The 26,332-nt window shown below is 43.4% G+C and overlaps 1 protein-coding gene across 2 annotated transcripts in view; it reads right to left on the bottom strand.

Annotated features, from left to right (window-relative positions):
- Positions 1–26,332, bottom strand: part of GRK5 (G protein-coupled receptor kinase 5) — a 153,426-nt gene that overhangs the window by 94,327 nt on the left and 32,767 nt on the right. For both annotated transcript variants that reach the window (XM_081912752.1, XM_081912751.1), the window contains exon 2: positions 12,604–12,699. In XM_081912752.1, coding sequence (XP_081768878.1) covers positions 12,604–12,699 — 96 coding nt within the window. The remainder of the gene's footprint in view (positions 1–12,603; positions 12,700–26,332) is intronic.

Below are 26,332 nucleotides of genomic sequence, written 5' to 3'. Positions count from 1 at the left end.
GCGGGTTTTCCGTCTTGCGAGGCATTCATCTTGCGGGGCACCACTGTATCACATCAGGCTGTTGGTCTACACAGAATCATAGGAATGTAAAGTTGGAAGGGACCCTGAGGATCATCTAGTCCAACCCCCTGCAATGCAGGAATATGCAGCCGTCCCATCCAGGGATTGAACCTGCAGCCTTGGGTTTATCGGCACCATACTCTAACCAACTGAGCCATTCAGCCAGTACAACACACATTCTGAAAGACAGAGACTTCTCAAGGTCTCAAGTCTATATAGCTTCTTCTTCTAGCTCTGTTACCTTAAAACACTAGGGCAGCCTTTGCCAACCTGGTGCCCTCCACGCATTTTGGACTACAACTCCCATCTGCCCCAACCAGTATAGCTGTGCTGGCTGGGGCTGATAGTAGTTGTCCAAAAACATTTGGGGGTGCCAGGCTGCACTAGTCTTCTGGATAAAAGCCACATGGTCTTCCACTGAGCTAACAGGGTCCCCTCCTTAAAATGCTAAAATGAAAGAAGGCAGGGACTGATAGAAAGGACCAGATCAAATTACCATATTTTTTTGGCAAGTTGAAGTCAACAAGAGCTTATACCTCACCCACCCAGGATTAGTTCACCTTCAATTTATCTCGCAAATGATTCAGCATGTGTCCATTTCATGACACTTTTCAACAATGGGGAACCATCAAGAAGCGAGTTCACTTTCAATACGCTAGTCTGCAGCTAAGATGTATCTTGAAAGACTTCTTTCATACACTTCTTCTAGGTTTGCATGAACCCTATGGCAAGGTTGGAGTACCCTTGATTTACAATATCTCTCACTATTCATTTTGTGTTGACATCCAGCCCAATTGACTATTGTTCTTGTTCAGTTTATTAGGAATTTTACAGCAAAGTACAAGGAAGCAACAAATAATGGTTCACTTAAACAAGCATGTGAACTCTCTAAAAATACTACAAGTGCAACCAGTTATTCAGGTTAATTATGTCTGGCTAAAAATAAACTGGAATCATTGAGCAATGTTAACAGATACTAGGACTTATGCTGGTCGCTCAACTATCAAATATTGACCTTAACTATCATGCCAAGTTTCAGGGTCTGCTTGTCAAAAAGACCAACCTTTCCGCATGCCCTGCCTTCTTTATCGCTTATTGTTTCTAAAGAGCAACAAATAGTGAAAATCAGAATAACTGAACCAATATTTTCATCAACTTCTCTTTCCCCCGCCCCCCTCATTTTAATGTTGTGCAGGGGAAAATGCAATTGTTTTATAAAATTGTACAGCTGAATCGAAAGTTTATTGTGGTTTGTAAATCTGTGGGTGGGTGGGGACTCATACTTGGACATTTCAAGTTACAAAAAAGATCCTAGATTGAAGGGCTGGGAAAATGTGGACCTGAGACTATGAATATAGATGCTCATTACAGACAAAATGGTGTAATCGTAACATTGAATGAAAATGCCCACGCCCCCAATGCCCTCCCTCTGTTGCATTCATTGATCCAAGAAATCGCACGAAGAATAAGATCACAATGCAAGAAGCCACACTATTCAATCAACCCGTTTTGCAGTAGTGGAATACAGACTTCCATCTCCTAGAGAAAAACACAGACAAATAACACATGAATGGTAAAAAGCAAAACCTCATTATGGGTTCCTGATTGAGGCATATTGCAGCAAAGCATTAACACCATTTTCTTTAAGATGCATAAAAGGTAAAGGTAAAGGTACCCCTGCCCGTACGGGCCAGTCTTGACAGTCTCTAGGGTTGTGCGCTCATCTCACTCTATAGGCCGGGAGCCAGCGCTGTCCGCAGACACTTCCGGGTCACGTGGCCAGCGTGACAAGCTGCATATGGCAAGCCAGAGCAGCACATGGAACGCCGTTTACCTTCCCGCTGGTAAGCGGTCCCTATTTATCTACTTGCACCCGGGGGTGCTTTCGAACTGCTAGGTTGGCAGGCGCTGGGACCGAACGATGGGAGTGCACCCCTCCTCAGGGATTCGAACCGCCGACCATGCAATCGGCAAGTCCTAGGCGCTGAAGTTTTACCCACAGCGCCACCCGCGTCCCTTAAGATGCATGTAAGCTGTAAATACAAACCAGGTCTTAAAGGCCAAGACTTTCCAGAGCATTTGCTAGTTTTCAAGTTTCTTACGTGGGGTGAGGAACAGGTGGCCCTCCAAATATAGCTGGACTATAACTCCCATCATCCTTGACCACTGACCATGCTGGCTGGGGTTAATGGGGGTTAGAGTTCAACAACATCTGAGTGGGGGGTCACAGATTCCCCATTCCTGAGCAGAGACATGGAAGTACAGTGGTACCTTGGGTTCCATACGCTTCAGGTTACAGACTCCGCTAACCCAGAAATAGTGCTTCAGGTTAAGAACTTTACCTCAGGATGAGAACAGAAATCAGGCTCCGGGGGTGCGGCAGCAGCAGCAGGCCCCATTAGCTAAAGTGGTGCTTCAGGTTAAGAACAGTTTCAGGTTAAGAATGGACCTCCGGAACGAATTAAGTACTTAACCTGAGGTACCACTGTAGAGTTCATTTGTATTTAGGAAGCAGCCTTCTACATTTTTTATTGTGTATTGAAGTCAGCATCCTCCAAAGCAGGCATGTCCAAAGTCTGCTTTGGGGTAAAATTGTAAAAAAAAAAAAAAAAGCTCAATCCTAAAAAAAGCTCAACTACTCCAGCCGGCCCTCACACATGTTCACTTCATCAAATCTGGCCCTCTTTGAAAAATGTTCCTGCTCCAAAGGAAAATCTTGAAAGTTGTGCTACATGCAAACACCCAAGAAGAGGTTCATCTGAAATACTTGTTTTAAACACATGAGCAAGAACACGCCAAGTGCAGAAGCAGGGCAGACAGTAAGCTAGTGTTTTGGCCTCCTCCGAAAGATGCACAGAAAGCAAACTGAAGAGACCACAGTTTATATGACTTGGGATTGTAAGATGCTGAGCTGACCCCAGCCATCCCAAAATGTGGTACAGATGTTGAGTGACACTTGTTATGGAGGAAAGCAAAACTATACTGCGGATTTTCTTCCTGGCGATACCTGGGACATGCTCCACAAGAAAGAAACAAAGTTGTCTGCTTTCAGTTCCCTCTCCCTGGATTTTTGGCTCTTTGGCGCTACAGTGTTCTCATTTGAACTCACTGATGATGTGACGACAGCCTCCCACCCCCTGGAAGCCAACCTTAAACTAAAGGAAATGAGGGTGTTGGGAAGGTTGTCGCTTTCACTCCTGCCAAAGGCCAGGAACATTTTCTTCCTATTTTCTAGAAGCAGCCAAACCACTATTAAATCACATGCTCAAAATGTCAAATGCAAAAAACCTTCTGTAAAACAATATTCATCACACCAATTTCAGACGTTCTGACTTTTGCATCGGCTCTCACCCCCCTTTTCAAGGGGACACACTGGCATCTGTGCTACGCCCTTTCCCCCTCCACTCCAGAGCTTGCCATACATATAAAAAAGTTTTTGGTCTTAAGACCATTCCTGTCTTTCCCTATTCCCTCCCTCTCTTTAGCCACACAAGATGAAAAGCCTGATCATATTTCTTAAAAACCAGTTTCTTTCATTCTGGCCTGGCTGTTCTTACCATCTCTATTTTTAGTCAAACAGGCTGCAAACAAGAACAACAATTTTGGGAGGGGGGGAATACAAATGAAATCTGAAATCAAAAGATCTAAAGCATGGATAGCGAACCTGTGCCCCTCCAAACGCTGCAGGACTCCCATTGGCCAAGCTAGCTGGGGTTGTTGGGACTTGGGAGTGTCCGGCAACATCCGAACTGGCTCTCCACTCCTAGATCTACAGTTTTAAATCTGAAAATAGCAAAATCAAAAGTCTTCAGAGAGGTGTAAGGAGGACTACATATTTTCAGTGGGTTGCAACCACTGATAGCTTTGCACTACTGAAAAGGTCTCCCTCTTGCGTAAGGTGAGGCACCTGATTTTCACTCCTCCTGCCCTATCTCTGGTAGCTCTCTCTGTGTGCTATCCGAACATCAGAAACAAAAGGTAGCCTACTGGTTATACTGTTCAGTAAGTGGGTTTTTTTTAGTTTCTTACCTTGTGGGGGTCTTCTGACATGTTAGAGGCAAAATATTGGTGAAGGACTGAGGAACTCATACCTCAAGATCTGTTTGGCCTATCTCCAATGAAATCAAGGAATTTACAGCCTTTTCAACTCAAAGAGTTGTGATGGCTCAGGTTTTTCATGTGTGCTCTGCTATTTTTGACAGTGACACATTGGCACATGGAACCTGTGAAGACACACCACTTGGGCATCTGTTTCCACTCACATCAATATAGCCCCCCTCCCACCCTATCTGTCAACTAGGAAAGCTGTTTACATGTCAATGACTGTAGCTGGAGATCTGCTCTTGGCTGGAATGTATTCCTCAGAATGCAAGCACCCAAAGATCACTTGAATCTCCATACTCACAAGAAAAGGCGGTGTGTGTGTGTGTGTGTGGGTGGGTGTGTGTGTGGATAAATTGCCAGTTAACAGAATAAACAAAATCATGGTTTAAAGAGAAGACCCCAAGTTCTGCTGCTGATCAAGGTGCTGAGATCATCAGGTGGTGGCAAAGGGCTGACTTCTCTTTAGGAGTTAGCCCTCCCCCCCTTACTTCTTATGCAGTACAATGCTTGGGTTTTGTCATTTAGCGCCTTCAATATTACACAATCAGCATTGTAATCTCTTAAAGGAAATCTCATTTATCTTAGAAATAATCAGTTTCATCCACCATGTAATAAATGGTACTGCTGCTAACACCATCCTCCCCCCCCCCCATTGTGGTACAAATAGATAATCCCCCTTGCATTCCAGCATCAGGGTTGCCTCAAAAGAAAAAGGTACCTATGGGCTGTGCTAGTCTAGGGTGAAGGAGAGGATGGACTTTGTGGCAGAAAGTCACCTGTTACAAGGTGTGACTGGGGAGAAGACATCCTGAGGAGTGGCATCCTGGCTGCAGAATTGCCTCTCACCTGGTACCCTCATGTTCCAACTGTGCAATCCTATACATGTTTCCTTAAAAGCAAGTCCTGTTTAGTTTTATGGGGTTTACTCGTCTGAAACTCAACATCAAAAAAACTAAGATCATGGCCACTGGTCCCATCACCTCCTGGCAAATAGAAGGGGAAGAAATGGAGGCAGTGAGAGATTTTACTTTCTTGGGCTCCATGTTCACTGCAGATGGTGACAGCAGGCCCGAAATTAAAAGACACCTGCTTCTTGGGAGAAAAGCAATGACAAACCTAGACAGCATCTTAAAAAGCAAAGACATCACCTTGCCAACAAAGGTCCATATAGTTAAAGCTACGATTTTCCCAGTAGTGATGTATGGAAGTGAGAGCTGGACCATAAAGAAGGCTGATCACCGAAGAATTGATGCTTTTGAATTATGGTGCTGGAGGAGACTCTTGAGAGTCCCATGGACTGCAAGAAGATCAAACCTATCCATTCTTAAGGAAATCAGCCCTGAGTGCTCACTGGAAGGACAGATCCTGAAGCTGAGGCTCCAATACTTTGGCCACCTCATGAGAAGAGAAGACTCCCTGGAAAAGACCCTGATGTTGGGAAAGATGGAGGGCACAAGGAGAAGGGGACGACAGAGGACGAGATGGTTGGACAGTGTTCTCAAAGCTACTAACGTGAGTCTGACCAAACTGTGGAAGGCAGTGGAAGACAGGAGTGCCTGGCGTGCTCTGGTCCATGGGGTCACAAAGAGTCGGACATGACTAATCAACTAAACAACAACAACAACATGCACACAGGACTGCAGCTCAAGAACTCTGATGGGGAGCTGCCACATAACTTGCTGATGTCCTATATTCTTCTAAGCTTGTCAGGAATGCATGTTTTTGATTAAAGCATTCCATAATCTTTACAACTCATGATTTTGGCTGGCATGTATTCTTCCCCACCTCCATTCTCCTAGAAACTGTGTTTAAAAGAGCACAGGACTCCAAGAGCAGCAAATGCAATGTATTCTGCAAACAAATGCTTCAACTGACAAACTCACAGCTGTTGCACACATCCCGAACAGCTAGATTAGGGCTGTTTTGGACTCGTTTTGCAATGTGCAAATCTAGTGCATGTATCCTTGGTGTTTGCACCAGAAACACTGTATTATTTTCTATTTTAAGTGGGGTATGATTTCCCCTCCAAAGGGAAAAAAAAGAAATGTATTATTAAAGTATGCAGTTTTAAATTAATCTGGACCTCTAAGACCATTAAAAATTTAATTTACAGCATGTTTTGTCCCTTGTGGAGCAAATTGTGAAGCCATTTCACAAAGTAAACTGACAACCAAGCCTCAAATTGGACAAAACAGAAAAACTTCAATACAGTGACAGGCAGGATGACGTTTCCCCCTGCCCCCAAAGTAAGCCCCTCAAAAGCAGGCAATCAAATGAACAGAGAAGGAGTGCTTTTTAGGCATAGAACAAATCAATCAGAAGTTTGTAAAAGCTGCTGTGGCATAGTAGTTTGACATATAATTCTAGTGTCAATTTTTATGGCATATTTGCTTTCCTAACAGAAAGAATAAATGCATGGGACTTTTTGTACATGTGTATATGTGTGTGAGTGTCTGTATAATCATTTATTATTTAGGTTATACCACACCTTTCAAAGGTATTATCAGGGTGACATATAATCAAATGTTATTGTGTATAAACGGGGGCCATTATTCATACATGCTTTCCCAAGTGGTAAAATCTGTCCTAAGTACCTTTTGTATTTCGCTCTGAGATAACACATGTGTTTGATTAGCATGACCTCGTTTATGCATCACACACACACAAACTCACCATGTCAGAAAGAAAGGTTGTCAACCATTGCTGTTCAGTGGTGTACACATGCAATGATACTATATCATTGCTGAGTCTGTGACGCAACAGTATTTCAGTGTGTGCAGAAACAGATGGCCAAGGAGGTAGTAACAGCAGCAAAACCAAAGAAAGTCTGCAGTACAGGAAGTATTAAATCCCCCAGGGTCTCATGGCACTAACCCACAAAAAATGAGAAGGCTAGAGGTCACTATTCAATATATAAACTGAGCACAATGTGAAATTTCACCTTGCGCAGCAAGGACTGAAAGGATGAAACATTGTTCCTCAGCCACTTGTGGTAAATGCTCCAGAACTGAATATGGATTCCACGTTTCCACAAAGCTCGACTTTGTGCTCTCTTGCTCCCTCAAGCAATAAATATTAGGGAGGTAGGAGACTTGTCGCTGTGGCTCCCAATGTCTTTTGATTTTCCTAAAAATCAGGACAGGGCTGATTTGGATCAGTGCCACAATTCTGGGGTGGGACAGTTGTGACCCCCCAAAAAAAATTACTGATTCTGAGGTGCAAATCTGCCCACTCCCACCACAGTCCCTCCCACATACCTGCAGTGGTGGGTGGTATTGATTAGGACTGGGAGGTGCGAAGGCAGTCAGTCAAGTTGTAGTCAAATTTAATGACAAGCAGAGCCAGATTTAATGTCAGACAGCCAACTAATTCTAGTGTTGTCCCCAACCTCTTCCCTGGTGAGCTCTGCAAAGGAAACACTGATGCCACATTCCCACCATACAGGTAAAGTAATAGAATACCACTTTGAACCCTCACAGTTTCCTCCAAAGAATTCTGGGAGTTGACGTTTATTGAGGGTGCTGAAAGTTGTCCATTTCCTCACAAAGCTACAGTTTCTAGAGTTCCCTGAGAAGAGGGAGTGATAGTAAAACCACTCAGGGAATTGTAGCTCTGGGAGTAGAATAGAGGTCTCCTAACAACTGACAGCACTCTTGACAAACTATGGGGAAAGCCATGACTGTCTCAGGTGGGATCCCAGTGCTTTAAATATGTGGCCTGAAACTGAGGAGGCAGAAGGCTGTCAGCCAGTGATAATCCCTGGACTGGTTGTAGGGCAAGCCAAGTGGGGCTGGCTGGGAGCAGGCTTGAGGTGAGTCAGACAGCGCCCCATTCACCCAAATGGACCAGCCTCCACTCCACAGATGCCGCTGCACTTGAATTCTTCATCTTCCCCCCTGCACAGATCTTGCACGTCAGGTCCCTTAAATTCCTTTCAAAGACAGTTTACTTAACAGTCAGCTGATATATCTCAGCATGAATATAGAGCACTAAGGCACCGCCTTCTAATTTCAAGCATTCTGCATAAATACTAATTAAGAGTCAGTAACTCGTATTACCAAATAAGATCATGACAGGCCCAGAAACTCCCAACAAACGCCCCTATTGTTTTCAGTGATAAACAAAAGGCCATTCCCCCCCTGCCCATGATTGTATTAGGATTTTGGAGCATGTTCAGTGTATGTTGTAACACTGAGCACCACACACATGGGAATTCACTGTAGGAAATTTACTACTCTTGACCACAAATAAAATAAAATGAGCTACTTAGTGGTATTAGTTCTAAGCTTCATTTGAGCAAAGTTGTCAAATATGGGTTCTCTAGTTTTACGTAGGGGAGGAGATGGGTTTTTTGTTGCCTGCCCCCTAATGGGAAAAGAGCAATAGCTTTCTTGGTTCCTCTCTAGTTGTCCACTGCCAAAGTAATCCTTAATGGATTAAGTTTTGTGAAATAAATGCTGCAAATAGAATGTGGGCTGAGATCATTTAAAACTCATTTCCCCTGTGACCCCTTGAAGTCCTGGAACCTGTCAAGTACAGTCAGCCTGTTCGTTCAGTGTTAGGTTTTCAGCCTCCCCAGATGCAGAAAACGGCTTGTTTTTCACATACTTTCTCTGATGGTATTATGAAAAATGACATTTTTCACTTGATTCCATGCACTGCAATAAAGCTCGCAATGGTGGAAAACAGTCCACAGTTCATCCAATACTGGGATGGTGTTCAAAGAAAATATATTTGAGCTTCAAGTATTTGAAGAGAAGAGATCCAAGAATGGCGAAACAATAGCGTTTAGTCATAGCAAAGCCCTAGTTCATGTGGTATTAAAGCTGTTATTGAATGACATAGTTCTTTCAAAGGATTCACCAGGGTGCCCAGGACATTTGTTGGAATTGCAAGAACTGGAGGAACCATGACGTACAGCATTTGCCCCAGGTGGGTGATTTCTTATCACTGTTAAGTGAAAAAAACAGAACTTCCTATTGGATCACTTGGCCAACCAGGGGCTATATTGAACCCACCAGCTTTGTAGATTTAGGACCAGCCAACTAAGACAATAAACTTAAACCTGGCACTCCCATATGCTTTATTAAATTGACGAATGCACAACACGGCAGGAAAAGAAACTATCACCCCCAAGATAGTGAGGTTTTTTGGTTTTTTTAACAGTCACCACTTAACGGGCAAGTTATGCATCTGGAAGGAAGTGCGCTGCAATGACAAAGACAATGGGTGTGAGATAGCCCATCTGGGCAAGTCTGCAGTTTCCTGTGATGTGGCGAAACCAGCACGCAGTGTCTCATTGCAACTTTTGGATCATTTTTGAATTTCTAGATAGCTGGAGGTATGGAAATCTACGAGGAGTGCCTATAGAAGACCTGAAAAGCATCATAACTAATGCTCGTTATTTAGGCTTTTCTTGTGCTTACTTAATTTCTTCCTAACCACAATCAAATGTTGCCTTGGGCCAGCTGAGGCTGATGGCAGTTATGGTCCCATCTGAAGGGCACCAGGTTGCTGAAGAATGCCTTACACACAATCTAACCTGGGAGTTGTGACCAACTGCTGCCTCTCATTACCTGCAGAGTTTCTCAGTGCTATCTGTTCCCTTTTCTCCAGAAGAGCCACTTCCTTTGTTATATTAATGACCCATAGTTTGGAGGCCATCATGGCCCTGTGCCTGCTAATTCTGCAATTGAATCCGTGCTGGATTTTATTTGGTTTTTTGGGGGGTGTTTTTTGCTGCAGATAGGAGTCCTTTTGAGTCCCTCCGCTCCCCCACCCCCTGCCACCACCCAGAATTAGCCAACAAGAATGCTTTATAGCATTTTGCAGTGGTTGACTCATGTAACCATCTAACAAAATACTGTTTGCATGTGATCATCGCACTGCCACAAAATCAGCATCTTTCCCCATGTTTACTGAGTTAACATGCTGGGAAACCAGCCACAGGAACTTCATTTGGAGCTAATCTGAGCTCCCTTTGATAAATGTGGGGAAATACCCTTGCTTTTGTACAGGCCACGCTTCTTGTCAGCACAATAAGAAATAGCTGCAAGCCTGAAAGCGAGGCCCTACTTTGTTTCTCAACTTATCATTCACCGTTTTGCCTGGAAATGATCATAATAATGACACTGTAGCACAGCACTTGCTGGCACTGGTTTTCTCGATCAGAAATCTACAGGTTAGAAATCCAAGAGGTTAGAGTTACAATTGAACAGTTATGAGTTCACAATTGTTTTCATCTTCCTTGTGAAATTATTATAAATACATTCGTACCTTGGTAGTTGAATGCCTTGGTACTCGTACGTTTTGGCTCCCGAGCGACCAAAACCCGGAAGTGAGTGTTCTGGTTTTCGGACTTTTTTGGAAGCCGAATGTCCAATGCAGCTTCTGCTATTGTTTCCAGCATGCCTGGAAACAATTGGAAGCGAATTGGAAGCTGCGCCTTGGTTTCTGAATGTTTTGGAAGTTGAATTGACTTCTGGAATGCATTCTGTTCAAAAACCAAGGTACGACTGTACATAACCAGAGGTTAATCAGTATATTATTATAAACACGTAGCCAGAGATTAATCAGACTGAAGCAGGAAGGCTTCAACTTTAAATAGTTAAGAAAATCTTTATTTCAATGTTGATAATGCTATTTAAGACTAAATCAGCTACATTTCTTGAACTAATTAAGGGTAACACAACTCATCAGCCTTTTTGTCACCTTCACCATTTTGATGTGTGTGTGGCGGGGGTGGGGAATCTTGGTTTATTAGATGTTTCTTTTTAAAGTAATTAATGTTAATCAAAAATCAAAAATCACAATCATCAGCTTTTGCCTATTCAATTTTATTTAAAGTAAGTAAAGTACACCTGCAAAATAAATGAAGATTCCAAGCATTTCACTAAAGGAACATCAACAGAATTGTGCAGATTTCATTCCAAATCCCAACCACACAGCTGAGGAACTGAGACTGCAGCGCAGGTATCAATCCTTTATTAGCAAGTCCCGCAATGACACAGAACAGTCTAATTTAGACTAGTGGCACAGCATTCTAGACAGGTGCTAGGACACAGAAATTCCCTCCTTGGTCTTAGCTTTAGCAAAGCCATGCAACTGAAAGCTAGGGTCCCATAGCTGTGCTCTGTTCCAGGATTGTGTGCTGCCACCACCAAAACAGTCCCAGGACAGAAAAGAGCCAGGGACCTCAGCCTCCACTTACAATCAAGGCTAGCAATGAGAAGAAGCTCGTAGTGCCCTTGATATGTCAGTGTGATGGTCTGGTGTATCATGATCCATGGTGTACCCACCAGTGGTGTAATGGACAGAGAAGCCTTCCCCAACATGATGCTCTCTAGATGTTTTTGGATGAAAATTTCCATCAGACCTAGCCAGCAATGGTCAGGAAGGATGGGAGTCATGTCCAACTGGTTCTGCAGGGTACCAGGTTGAGAGAGGTTGGGGTGGTATTTGTCTTTGACCAGGAAGACCTGAACTTCCTTCAGCTCATTGGGTAGCCCTTTAAGCAGCCACTCTCTCTGATGGTCTAGTATCTCAGCGCCACTGGGAGATCAAAATAACCCTATGTATGTGCTTCTGGGAAGACAACTGGATATGAATAAGTGCAAAACTGCTTTTAAACTCGAGGACAGTAGTTTGCGATAGGGCTGGGGAGGCTGCAACTCAAAGATCAAATAAAGTGTGATATCCATTAGGCAAAACTCCTAAAAAAGAAATGTAGATGGGATGAAGGAATGTCTTCAGTGGTTTCTGCCTTGTATATAAACCTTTCACTTTTCAGCTCACAGTTACAAAAAAGAAAATGGGATAACAACAATAACAATTTATTATTTATATGTTGCTCATCTGACTGGGTTGCCCTGACCACTCTGGGCAGTTTACAACATATGAAAACACAGTAAGATATCATTAAAAACTTCCCTATACAGGGATGCCTGCAGTAACAGATAGAATGTCCCACACTACCTAAAACCCACCTTATTCAATCTAGCACATAATTTATACAAGCCACAAGGGCAAGATACTTATGCAAGATATCCCCATGCAGCCATGAATGCAAATCCATGCGCACTGAACCATTCATATGCAAGGTGAACCTGCTAGCAAGGAATCAGTCCAGGCCATTGATTGCTGCCTTGCTAAAATTAATGTGGCATCAAGCATCTTAGGTACTTGTAAACATGGGTGGGTGAGACTCAAAAAGCCTTCCATGAATAAGCCTCAATCATTTTCTTGCATTTTGGGGTATAAATCAGGCCTTAATTAAAAGATGCTAAGAAGTTTAAAATGTTACCTTGGAGGCAAAATGATGAGCTGGTTTAATCATAATTCCCTAGGATTCATATTAAAGCCAAGCCTCCCACAACTTCCTACATGAAAGGGTGTTGATAAAAGACATGAGAAAAGCAAAACAAAGAAAACGGTTCTTACCTATTGTTCTTCGAAGATCATCACACTGACTAATATGTGGAAACTTCAGAATTTCCTTCCACTTTTTGCTTTTCCCTTTGCGCTTTCCTCCACCCCCTGCAGGAGTAGAAAAGAGATTGAGATTAAGTTCTTTATTGTATTCAGTTCACATCTTTCCTATTCTTCCACACATCTCAGCTGTGGGACGCAGATGCACGCATGTGCAGAGTGTTCAAGGTTTTGTGTTATTGATGTACAGTGGTTGGATGAGGAATCATGAGCACATCTTCTTGGCCTTGCATGAATAAATTGCTGTGGGCAGTACAAAACACCCCTTTTGCAGAAGAATAACTGACGATGCTCAGAAACCCACCCCCAAACAGGCAAAAGAGCTATACATTCCCCCCCAAACAAATTTAAAGACCTATAAAAAGGAGGCCACAACTGTCAGAAAACAGGAACCATGCATAGTCCATCCCTAGCTGTGCTGGAACAAGAGATTATTTGCCACAGTACAACCCCAAAAGGAGCTGTATGAACCTGCCTCATCAAAACCCTTTGTCTAAATAATATTATGGGAAATAGCAAAACGAATGTAAATACTAGGTCTGGTCCAAAAGCTGCCTGCACTATTCCAAATGTATGTGTAATCATACATATACAAAACCAGCAAAAACATTAGGGCCCTGCCAAGATCTCCACTCTGCCCCCGCCCCAGACTTTTGGCTTTCTCTTTTGAAAATTCATATTAGAAAATATTTGGCCAGTCAATGCACAGAAAAGATAGCTGTTCTGCTCATCACAACTGTGGTAGAAAGAGTTAGTCTTGTGTCCAGCTGGATGAGGTCATTAGGAAAGAACAGCTTTACAAGTGACATATAAACAAAGTCCTTGGAGAAGTCAGATACCTATATCATGCATTAATAACACAGAGTTAATACGAATTTCTACCTATCAATGGATTACCAAATTAATGCATTAAAAATCAGACAGAGTTGTCATATTTGGAAAATATCATCAGATTCACCCTCAGAGCTGGCATGTCTGCATGTACAGAGACACTTCACATTTTGGTGTGGATAATTTGCTTCGAAAATGATCTAGTGAATTTCTGACACTTCCAGTCTCATTCCACCTGAAAGCTATTTACAGGTCCCATTGACTGTTCCATCTTCAGGTTCCTTTATTCCTCAGTCATTGCATTCATCTCCTGCACACTTTTTATTCAAGAAATATATCATTCTGAATCACTCTGTGTTTCTGGAATTCATTACAGATGCATCTTCCATGAAATGCCATCACATGCCTTTCCTAAACTCTGCATTTCTATCTTCTAATACACGCATCCCTGTTTCTTCAGTTTTATATGCATATGCGCGCGCGCACACACACACACACACACACACACACCACATTTCTCCTCCTCTTCTCTTGTCTTGGAGTCTTATCTTGCCGTACCTTTCACAGTTTTAGAAAGAACTCTACTCTCTGGTTTTAAAAATCACCCTGGGGAATTCACAGAGCTACATAAACACTAATTACGGAACAGAATACAAAACAGTTGGCTAGAGTGTCCTTATCAGACTTGGCAATCTGTAGACTCCTTTACTCACAGCAGTAAGGAGAAGATGGAATAGCTATTACAAGTATTAAATACTGAAGAACAAAAGCAATGAAAAGCAATTATGGTGCAAATTAAGCAGAAGCAAAAGTTGTTACTATGTGAGCAAGATAGGGTGTAAATTACTCTGGGTGAAAAAGGTATGCACAGGCATACCAAAATGATGTGTGGTTTTTTAAAACATGAATGTCTGCCAAGATTGGGGTGGGGAGAGGCTGGAGTTCCCTAGTTACAAGCATGATTGGTGCACAGTATAGCCAATGGCTTCTCCCCTCCTGTTCCTCGTCCTACAAAAACAGCAGCATCAGTTGATGACTCATTTGCTTGTATCCGAGCGTAATATAGCGGCACTCTTGAGCCTGTGACGTCTTTACGTTAAAGATTCCAATCAACTGCTTTAATCTGTCTGACCTTTCCAGCTTGCAGCCTGTCTCTTGAAAACCATCCTCGCTTGGCTCGCTCCAAATGCAGTTCGGCACGACGACGAGTGTACGTGTGCGTGTGTGTATGTTTGTGCGGGTTTGCGAGGACTTGAAGGACATAATGCACCGAGACAGCTGAGACAAGGTAAAATTGTCTGGCTGAGTGAAAAGCTAAAAGGAGGCATCTCGCTGGATACAATGGTAATTGCAGAGGTGTGAAAATGAAGGTTGTTCGCTTCTCACTTTGATTCCTGCTGCCATGTTCAGAGGCTCACTAGGTTTCCATCGCAGCTTTTGCCACACAAAAAACTAGGTGGAAGAACCATACTGTATGGCTCAGTTTTACCATTTGGGCTTGAAGTTAACTGAATGAGTCTGACACATCAGGATTCTAGCTTGCACCATTGTGGGGTGGGGGGAATATGCCACTGGAGGGAGAGGGAGGGAGGGAGAGAGATCTGTGATTTTCATTAAAGACTCAGCATTTGGACAGAGCTCTTTGTACTGAGTTAAGCCACTCAGATACTCTCACTGTGCAACAGTGCTAAAAGGATCAATAAGCAAGTTTTAGTGCTCAGCTGTGATCTGCATAAAATAGGGTTGTCATAAGTAGATATGTGGGAATTCACTGAATGGATGAAGAAATCTGACTGTTTAATGCCTAATTATGGGTATGGAAGTGAGGCTGGCCACGGCAACCAGTGAATTTTGCAGCAACAGCAGAGGGCAGGGAAAGTCCAATCTAATACATGTGTGTGGAGGAGCTGCAATGTACCTGAATTGGTTGATTACCACCAAATAGTTGGAACAGGACTATCCCAGTGGCTAATTTCCAGTGGTGAGAGGAGTCAAAACTAGCCTGAAAGCTGTCTATGTTAGGAAAACTCTAATCTCAGATAAGTTAATTGGGCTGAGGTTATTCAGCTGGAAAGGCTGGTGGTGCTTGAAGGGTTAAAATATGCTCTTGTTCGGTCCAAACTGCATCAAAACAGCTGAATCCTAACAAACACAACAGTGAAACCCCATTTGTGTAAACCCTAGTATTCCCCGACAACATACTAATGGGGCCAAATTTTTCCCACGCTCAGCCTAGGAAGCACTGAAAAGAGAACCTTATCTGTAGTGGCTCCCACCTTACAAAATACCCTTCTGACTGTATGGCTGACTCCATCACTTGCAATATTTTAAGAAACTTTTTTTAAAAACTCCACCCATTTCCCCTGGCTTTTACTTGAAGGTGTTATTGAATATGATGCTGATGCAGTCTTTTTGCCATTTAAAAAATATTCTACAGTTATTAATTTTTTATGGTATTTGACTTATTGCGCTGTATTATGTTTTCACCCATGTTGTACACTTCCCTAATATCTTTTTATTGATGAAAGGTGGTATAAAAATAAACAATCTCCCCGCAGCCTTTCTTCTCCCAGTACTTATGTCCTTGCTTTCAGCATAGGAGCTCAGCTGAGAACAGAAGGACCGGGGGGGGGGGGAGATAGCAGGAAGATTACTTTGAGCAGGTTAGCATCCTACCACTTGTGTGCTCCCCCCGCCCACATCACACCCTCCAAGTTCTTGCTTTTTAGGTGATTAGGCAGACCTGTATTTAAATCAACCAGATCCACTGTCATTCCAAGTTCGGCCTTGAACGTTCAGTGCACACAAAGTTCGGGGCAGGTTTGTTTTTCACATCTACACAATTTCCGACGATGCAGACAGATACAGAGAGCTCTTCCTCTCTCAGTGGCTGGTGACATGTCTGTGGGAAGGAACCACAGCTGGTCCAGAGTTCTCTGAACAGTTGCTGTCTTGGGACCAGAGCACTGAGCAGAGGTTCTCACGCAGCTCCAGCAACGTTCATCAACTTGGCGGGTCCAACGGATATCCTTTCCAAGACCCAACCCCCCCCCCCAAGAGATGGTTTTCAGGTGCACTTGCACTCACATCTACAACTGAATTTCAAATGTGTCCATTTAAAATGAAATCTGGAAAGGTAGAAAACAAACTGGAAGCCTTTTCAAATGCCTCAAAGTCAACATTTTCTCAGAGAGACACACACAGAGAGAGCCTTTTGTTTGCTCTCGTGCCTGGCCCTCAGGTTAAGACAGCACTAGCTCAGACGGCTTATTAACAGTTCTCATTACAGAGTCTATGTGTTTGTCTGGGAGTAGATAAAGGCTAAGTCTCTTTGTAAATAAAGGCAGCTTGGGGGATTGACAGTGAACAGATGTTCCGGTGGAATCCTACCCAGCACTTAATGATGCGATGTCAGAGGTCACAGGCTTAATTACCCAATGAATTAATGTTGATTAATGGCTGTTCCTCTCTTGTAATGTTGTTCACATCAACCATGATACCATGTGTTTACAAAAGGATGCTTTCATGGTGGAAAATAAACACACTGGAGAAGAATCCAGTCCCCAGAGGCAAACAAGGGACAATATCTTGGTTCCACGAAGTCAAGAGAGACTCCGTTATTGCTAATGGAAACCGGGATCCGCGCTGAGACTGTATTAACTCCAGTGGTTTCTGAATAAATTCCTTGGGGTCAATTTTCCCCCACCCCTTCAATATCCTATTATAATCCACAATTAATTGATTAAACGAAATGAAAAACATCCACACCACAATTACGGCTATATCAAGTGAAAAAAGCCATGCCATTTTCTTGGGTGAAGGGGTGGGTAAACATTTTATTATAGGTTGGTCTCAAATTTACAGATAAAGGATTTGAAAAGATGTTGTCTGGACAACTCCAGGTGTTCCCAGATGAAACTGATTTGTTAGATTAATCTGGTTTTAGGCATAGGTTTCACACAGATATTGCTGTGATCACCCAGACCTGTCTTAGAAATTTAGTTGTATGCTCTAGAGAGATTTGGAGTATGATCCTATGGATTCTTGTGGACTTTGTTGTGACTTTTGGCAGTATTGACCATGGTACCCTTCTGGACCACCTCCCAGATGGGAGTAGGGATACCTTTCCACAGTAGTTCTGCTCCTTCCTGGATGGCTGATCCCAGGAGGTGATGCTATGGTACTGTTGCTGTTCTTTGTGGAAATAGCACTATATCAGGCATGGGAAACCTCTAGCCCATGGGTATAATCTGATTTACCAGGCTTTTTAATCTAGCCCCTGGCACTCTCCCTAAGCCATGCTCCTCCCCAAACATCTGTCCCATTCTGAGAAAACCAGCCATGCGGGAAGGTATCACTTTCTGCCTCACTACTTCACTTAGTTTCCTTGCTGCAGGCTGCCCTTTCTCAGCAGCCAGAGAGGACATTAAGCCATACAAAAAGAGGGAATTCAGCCCTAGAAAAAGAAAAAAGATTCCCAACACATGCCTACAAGGTTGACTTGTTTCTCTCATTCTTTTTATCACGTTTGAAAATCCCAGAGATATGGGGTAGAGCAGGGGTCAGCAACCTTTTTCAGCCACAGGCCCTCAGACCATGTGGTGGGCCAGACTATATTTTGGAAAAAATTTGAATGAATTCCTATGCCCCACAAATAACCCAGAGATGCATTTTAAATAAAAGCACACATTCTACTCGTGTAAAACCACGCTGATTCCCGGACTGTCTGTGGGCTGGATTGAGAAGGCGATTGGGCCGCAACCGGCCCCCAGGCCTTAGGTTGCCTACCCCTGGGGTAGAGTATTATCAGTATGTTTGTAACACCCAGCTCTAGTTGTCCTTTTTATCAAAGACAAAGTAAATAACAATAACCACAACAACAACAACAACAACAACAATAATAATAATAATAATAATAATAATAATAATAATTAATTTATTTATTTATACCCTGCCCATCCAGCTGGGTTTCCCCAGCCACTCTGGGTGGCTCCCAACAAAATATTAAAAACACAATAAAAGATCAAACATAAAAAGCTTCCCTAAACAGGGCTGCCTTTAGATCTCAGATTACTTCCTTGACATCTGATGGGAGGGCGTTCCATAGGGCGGGCACCACTGAACGTGTATCTGGAATCACTAACAGGCTGGTTAAGGGTGAATAACTTAAGAGAGACTTTGATAAGGGGCGGGGGTCTTGGGCAACTCTCTGGCGTGGGAAATGCATGTTCCAGATGGGCTTCCATTCTCCCCTAAGGAAGCATCTTTTGGAGTTTGCAGATATTCTTAGATTCTGCATTGCTATGAGATTATGAGACGAGGGCTGTGGACCAGAGTGCTTTTCCCCAGTTACAGATGGTGCCAGCAACCCATGCTGGTGGAAGATTCATGCTTGGGTGACCTCCAAACCCGGCTACCATAACATACTCCATGTGAGGCTGGCTTTGAAAATGGTCCAGCAAATTCAACTTGCACAGAATACCGTGTCAGGAAAGGGGTACTGACGGCGTGTGTGTACCTGCTCCTAGTACCTGGGCTCCAGTATGTTATCACTAATTCCATAGTGTTACACAGCAGAGATTGTGTTGGAGGCTGCAGTGAATGTGGATGACATTGCTCAATGGCAACCATGTCAAGAGCCTTGACAGGCATATGGCTAGCTACTGGAGCAAATGAGGATGCTGGACTGGATAGGCCTTTGGTCTGATCAAGCAGGGCTGTCCTTAATTAACCTTTAGTTTCTATTGCACAGGTGCTGGATTATGCATTGTCACAGATAATCAGGTATACCTCTGGTTTGGCTTCTTGCACAGTGGTGGCAGAAAGGGGTATGACAGCAGGGTTGGAACAAAAATGGCGCAACAGATGGGCAGAGGGGAATTGTGTAGCTTCTTATAAGGGTGCTTGAAAGATCAGTGAGTCTCCCATTAGTTCAGTTAATTTAATTAGGGGCATCATTTAAAGAAAAAGGGAGGAGGGGTGAGAAACTTGAAATGAGGTGGGATTGTAGGAGGAATCTGTAGGCAGGAGACTAGAGTCACCTTTCTTTTCAAATGAAGGCAGTATTCAGTTTATTCAGTTGTGACATTTCACAAATATACACAGAGAGTTGGTGGTGGGAGGGGGAAGCCCCAAACAAACCGAGTGTTATATTACTCTGCTAGGAGGAAACAACAAAGCATTTTTAAAAGTAGAAACCCTTCCTTCATAGAGGAAAAGCTTCTTTTTCACAATTTGGGTGGAGCTTTTGTCCTGCTGCATCTTAAGTCTAAACAGGAAATGTCATCATGAAAGAGCAACAAAAGAGGGGGAAATTCTAGTGGCACATATTATCTTGCTAACATATGGGGAATGCAGCCAGCAACTGCCATTGTCTGGATTCTTTACGACAGAAACTAAGACTTACTTCAACCAGGTTTTAATTCTGAACATAATGTGACAAAGTAGCCTGCAAATGTATGAATGATTCATTACTTCTAAAAATTCTTATGTTTCTTGAAGATAGATTTTAGATGTGATTTCATCACTCACTCCCCCCAAAATGTCACAGCCCCATATTCAATGTCCCCTGCCATCCCCGTGATTCAGATGATATAAATATTTGTTCTTAATATGGGGAATGTGAATATTTCAGCTCTGTATGCAAGACCAAAAAGAAAAAGAAAAACATCCACATTATTTACACAACTACTTTCCTTGTACAGATTTTCTGAAGCTTGAAGGAGTCCCAACTTCCCTAAAAAAAATATATGCTTTCGGCTCCAGCTCCAGGCTGTCATGTCTCCATTTCTGCATTTGACAAACCTGCCTTGATTTTACTCTCTGCTTTTCCATTGAAGGTGCTTCTGTTATGAGTCTCTTCTCTAACAACCATACCAAGCAGCTTGTAGAAATACGTAGGCATTTCATACTGAGTCAATTCTGAGATACACCACATACATTGCTCCTTTTATTTTCTATGTTCAGGCCGTGAGTGCCAATGCTTTTGTTGCCAAAACAGCATCACTCATGCTCAGGAAGAAGTTGGCAGGTATGTGGGGAACATAAAAGTACAAAAAAAAAATTACAAGTGGGGGGAACCTTAAGGAGATACACACACATACCCTGCCACCAAAAAGAGAAAAACCAATTAGCTCAATGAGGACTGAGCTTGCTCACTGGGTTTGGTATGCTGACTGACTGTTGGGGATAAGAAATTAAGAAGGGGAAATAGAAGAGAATAGCAGGAATCCTGAACAGGAAGCACTCTACGCGACCACATTTTGTTTCGGGTCTCACGTGCTGCAATAGAGCTGCATTTTGGAGCCGAGGTTTTCAGCACACTTGATCATTTGAGGACTTGATAAGATTTCCCACATTCAAAAGTCCAATTTAAGCCCTTGCTCCACTCCGATCATCTTACCAATACTACCATAACAGAAGATTAAGCTTTCCTCTAGTTCCTGATGTGAGATTTACTGTCATGGGTTGGGCAAAAGCAATTGACGTAGTAAACGGCAGCGAACAGACAATGGCAACACCATGGTCCATTAATTAAAATAATCAGTTCGAGACTACTTGAAATTGTTGGCAGAGACCTGAATGCACCTATTGTTGCACTACTAGATCATTATACTGACTTCCTATGCAGCGTTCCTCTCCTGGAGGAAAATGGTACCAATTGTAGTATTTTTTTATTAAAACAGACTGCTTACCATCTTCTGTCTGTTTTGTGGATTGACATTTATTTTTAGCCTGGTGGAAACCACACCCGTGAAATATCACTTTCAGAATACAGTAATACTAAAACAGAAAGGTACTCTTTTTAGATGCTATTTCCGCTTCAAAAACCTGTAGTGTCAATCGGATGCTATTGGCACTCCGCTTCTCCCATGGAGGGAGAGAACTATATGGTCCAAAAGCAGCAGCAGCAGCAGCAGCAGCTGCTGTGTTTATGGCACCTTTCTTCTTCCTCAACCCTCCTCTTCCCTCCCCACAAGGCCAGAATGACATCGCACAGCTCCTGTTTCAGGCAGGCTAGAGCTTTGAAGAGGAGTACTCCCATATTGGAATCAATGTGGGTCAAATGAATTAGTGACGTTGGACGTGCTGAGAGGCATTATTGATATTAAGACACAGGATAGAAATATGCCTTGAAATAAGTCTTGGATATAAGGATCAACAGCAAGTATTAATAAAAAGGACCTTTTAAAAAATAGGAGCACTGGTTTAAAGGGGCAACACGGCAACATTTTCTTCCACATTCCACACAGCCGCCGAGACCATATAACACCGGTCTTGAAAGACCTACATTGGCTCCCAGTACGTTTCCGAGCACAATTCAAAGTGTTGGTGCTGACCTTTAAAGCCCTAAACGGCCTCGGTCCAGTATACCTGAAGGAGCGTCTCCACCCCCATCGTTCTGCCCGGATGCTGAGGTCCAGCGCCGAGGGCCTTCTGGCGGTTCCCTCATTGCGAGAAGCAAAGCTACAGGGAACCAGGCAGACTGCCTTCTCAGTAGTGGCGCCCGCCCTGTGGAACGCCCTTCCAGCAGATGTCAAAGCGATAAACAACTACCTGACATTCAGAAGACATCTTAAGGCAGCCCTGTTCAGGGAAGTTTTTAACGTGTGATATTTTACTGTATTTTTGGTTTCTATGGAAGCCGCCCAGAGTGGCTGGGGAGGCCCAGCCAGATGTGCGGGGTATAAATAAATTATTATTATTATTACTATTATTATTATTATTATTATTCCACAACTCGCTTTACAAATGGTGGGGGGAGAGGAAATTCACAACCAAAAAAGGCCCCTCTCAAAAAAAGATTTTTAAATAAAATTTGCCTCATATCTATAAACGCAAATTTAGACAGAATGTGGCGTTTGCCCACTCATTATAGAGATGTACGGGGGGGGGGGGAGAGAGAAAGGGTTAATAGGCTGACCAATAAGAAAGCCCAGGGACGGAGCCTAACTGTGTTTAAGGCTCTACACAGGGGTTTTGCAGTTAGTTCGATTGGTTTCTTGTGGGTGGGAGACATAGGAGTCAGAGTGAGTTAGAGACAGAGCAGTGAATCGGCTTACAGTGTTTCAAAGTATTTAAAACTTGTTTGCGTTCACAATAAACTGGAATCTTTGTTAATACGTTACAACCTGACTGAGTCTGAATATATTACTGGGGAAACCTGGTTGGTGGCAGTGGAAAGGATAAGCTGTGGTGGTGAAGGGTCAATAGTCCGTGGAACGACCAGGGGGGTCTGTGCGAACGCCACACAGAATTATTATAATTTAAACAGAAATACGTCTCCTTATACTGAATAAGACCATGACTAGGTGTCAGGGATGGGACTGAGGAGGAATGGTAGGGACCGCCTCCCATCTCCTGCACTTCCCAGAGAAGAGGGAGACAGTATGGATTTACAACAATGGTTTGCAGAAGGTCATGATTCAGAGGCTGCAGAGGGGAGAAGCTGGGAAATATTGGGAGAGGAGCAGGAGGAAGAAGAAGAACCAGGGGAGAGACAACTGAAAGGCTCAGCGTCTTTAGAAAGCATTCCAGATTCTGCCCCCCTCCCAGGACCCCCAGTGGTAAGCCTGCCGAGCTGTATTTTTATCAGTGAGAGTTAATAGGAAACAAATGGCCAACGACTGATAAAATTAGGCTATTCTGCTTCTGAGGAAAAGGAAAAGGATTACAAACTAATCGGGCAGCCAAGGAGGTGGTTCCCCAAAGTAACATGCTGATGATCATAAGCTTGGAGGCAAAGCAAGGATGGAACAAAAATCCAAACAGGTTGGAGTTACGATGGTTGTTTTGAAATCACAACGCAATGTAATGCTGCAGGATAAGCGGCAACTGTGAAATACACCCACCCACACCCCAGTAAGGTTCCCACTTCTTCCAATCTTTTCGACACCAAAGGCTGAACAGTACCACCAAGGATATGGAGTTAAGGAAGGTTCTTACAAGCAGCCCTGTAAGAACCATGTAAATGATCATTCTATTAAATACATAGCTCTGCTTTTTTCTTCTTTAAAGATCCCAAGTCAGCTGACAAGAGACTATTATATATACACTGAAGCAGAGCGGACAGTGAAATAAGTAGCAGCAAGGTTTGTCGTGGTATTTGGAGGCCTCAGAGAGGGGAAGGGAGGGAAGGAATGTTCATCTTATTCAGACATATGCAAACTGGGCCCTCTAGATATTTTGGGACTATAACTCCCATCATCCCTGACCACTGGTCCTGTTAGCTAGGGATGATGGGAGATGTAGTCCCAAAGCATCTGGAGGGCCCAGTTTGCCTATGCCTGATCTTATTTATAGTAAATAATATCCTTATTGTGAAGGTGCTCCTTAAGTGTAGGAAGAACACAGCACAGTGGATCCAAGCAGCAGTTTTCCAGCTGTTTGTCTTAATGGTACTTAACAGTTACAGAGCACTTCACATTTTATTGCATACTAAACATTAATTAATTCTCATGGCACTTGTGTGCAACAAGCAATTACTATTGTGGTTCCATAATCATTAATCAAAGATTGCTGCAACGGTCTTATATATGCATAACCTGATGAATTTCCCATGGCATGGTGCAAACATGTTTACTCAAAAGTAAGTCCCATTTATTTCAATATGATTTGCTTCCAAATAGGACTGCGATCTTTGGTTAGCACACCATAGTGTTGTGGCTGAAGAACAGTAGCTGGCAAGAATATCCGGGTCAAACCATTAAGCTCCATCCATTTGTTTCTCATCCAGCAGGGCTATGGGAACCTGCGGGCAATTATCACTATCCTCAGATCTCTTTTAGCATTTCCTTGACCCCTGGCAAAAAGATTGACCCATGGCAGTTTTGCAGATAATGGACAGCAGATGCAAATAGTGAGGGAAGAGGTAAATAATTCCCTTGCTTTTCCTTCATAGTTCCAGTTTTACACATTGATTACCTCTGCACACTCACTTTAAACCAAGTCATTCACCATGTAAAATGGACCAGCTTTTCTTACTGTCCCACCAGTGCTTTGCCAATTGCACTGACTCCCATTCTGTTTCCAGGTTTGAATCGCAGTGCTGATTTTGACCTTCTGAGGTGGCTTTGGACCAGAACATGTGAAAGATCACTTGTCCATACCCTCCAACATGCCCCAGAGCAAAACTGGGCCGTGTGTCTTTCGGGGCCGTGATGTCAAGGGAGCCAGGTAACTTGCGTGAGAGCATGGCAAAAATGGGATGTCTTGCTTAAATTGGGACAGTTGAAAGGTATGCTTGTCTCCACATGTGCTTGTCTATACATTAACATCCCCACCAGAGACTCTCATTCAGGTTCATCCACCATCTGTGGTACTGTGCCCAGCTACCAGGTAAACGGGTCTTCTCAGTGTAGGCAATGTGAACAGAGTGCTATACTAAATGCCAGGGGGGAACCACAGATGCAACTGCTTCTAGCATATTTCACAAGAGCAATGTCTCAGCACTTCTAAAGGACCCTTGCACAGAAGGGCCGAAGACGGCCTGTTACGACATTTCAATCTAATGAGATATTTCACAACCTAAATTGCAGCCACAGTGACACATGCTTAAAAAGAGCCCTCTCCCTTTGATGCCCCGATGTTTCGGAGCCTTAGTAGTTTCCACATCTGCCTGTGTGTGTTTTTAGAAAAGAGCTGAATGGAAAAACTCATTGTGAACAAGCAACTGTAGAGGGAAAGGCGGCCTGGCGATTAAGCACACAATGCAAGTGCATTAGGTCCACTGCCAAGAGAAGCTTTGAGGTCTCACCAACAAGAACAGCCTGTCCTGGGAATAGCTCCGTTTTCCTTCACTTTCTCCTAATCCCTGACCCATGAAGCTTCTCCCCTGCAACGCAGAAGCAGCAGGGGAGGCAAGGCAAGGAATTGCCGTAAGGAATTAGCAGGGCAGGGGCATTTTAGGAGTGGCTGTAAAGACTGCTAAACAGGAATGAGAACTGCAGGGGAGTGGACCGGCTATTTCTCCCCAAGCAAGACTGGCAATCAGGATCCATAATTCATAACCTATATGGATCAGCCTATTTCAGGTCTGCACTACATTTGTATGGGTTCATCTGTCAAGTGCGGACCTGAGCTAAGGACTACTTTGGCAGCTGCCCTGCAGCTTGAGAATCTGTCCTACTTATCATCTCTTGGCGGACACACCATTTACAAGCTCATCAGACAAAATAAGCCCTCGTGCAAGGGTTTTATTGTTTCGTTTTAAGGAGAGGATTTGCCGGGGACATCCTTTTTGACATGGCCAAGCTTCCAGGTAAACCATCTCCCCAATATTCCTTCATGCCCTCCACTAAAACAGAGCACCTAGGCTCTGCTTTGCTTTCCACAAAGCATAGTGCAATCACTTCTGCAAAACATCTTCACAACATTAGATAACCATAACAGGACTGTGAAGCACTGCATATTCTGCTGTCTTTCCACCAGGACACACTAATGTGCTATGAGTGAGCTGCAATGTATGCCAAGACAAATTAAGTGGATGGGAACATAGGAAGCTGGCTTAAAGCAAGTTAGACTGTTGGAGCATCTAGGGCTGTCTACTCTCACTGGCAGTGGCTGTGCAAGCTCTCTAGAAGAGACCCCTCCCACTACCTTCTCTATCCCAATTTTAATGGGTGATGTCAGGAATTGAACCCAGTATCTTCTGTATGCATGACATGCCCTTCATCCCCAAACACTGAAACCCCCCCATCCCAAGTACCCATTAATCCCCAAGTCCTCAGCCACCAAGGTTGCTGCCTTGTTGTGTCTGCATGATTCATCGTTTTCACCTTCCAGTCCGCCGTTGTTGGATGTTGCCAACTCTGTTAGGTCTCTGCATTGGATGTGGGTGGATCACTCCATC

This window comes from Podarcis melisellensis, assembly GCF_964234715.1.
Source record: "Podarcis melisellensis genome assembly, chromosome: 5".
Classification (NCBI taxonomy): domain Eukaryota; kingdom Metazoa; phylum Chordata; class Lepidosauria; order Squamata; family Lacertidae; genus Podarcis; species Podarcis melisellensis.
Note: the sequence above shows the minus strand (reverse complement) of the source record. Positions and strands in the feature narration are given on the sequence as shown.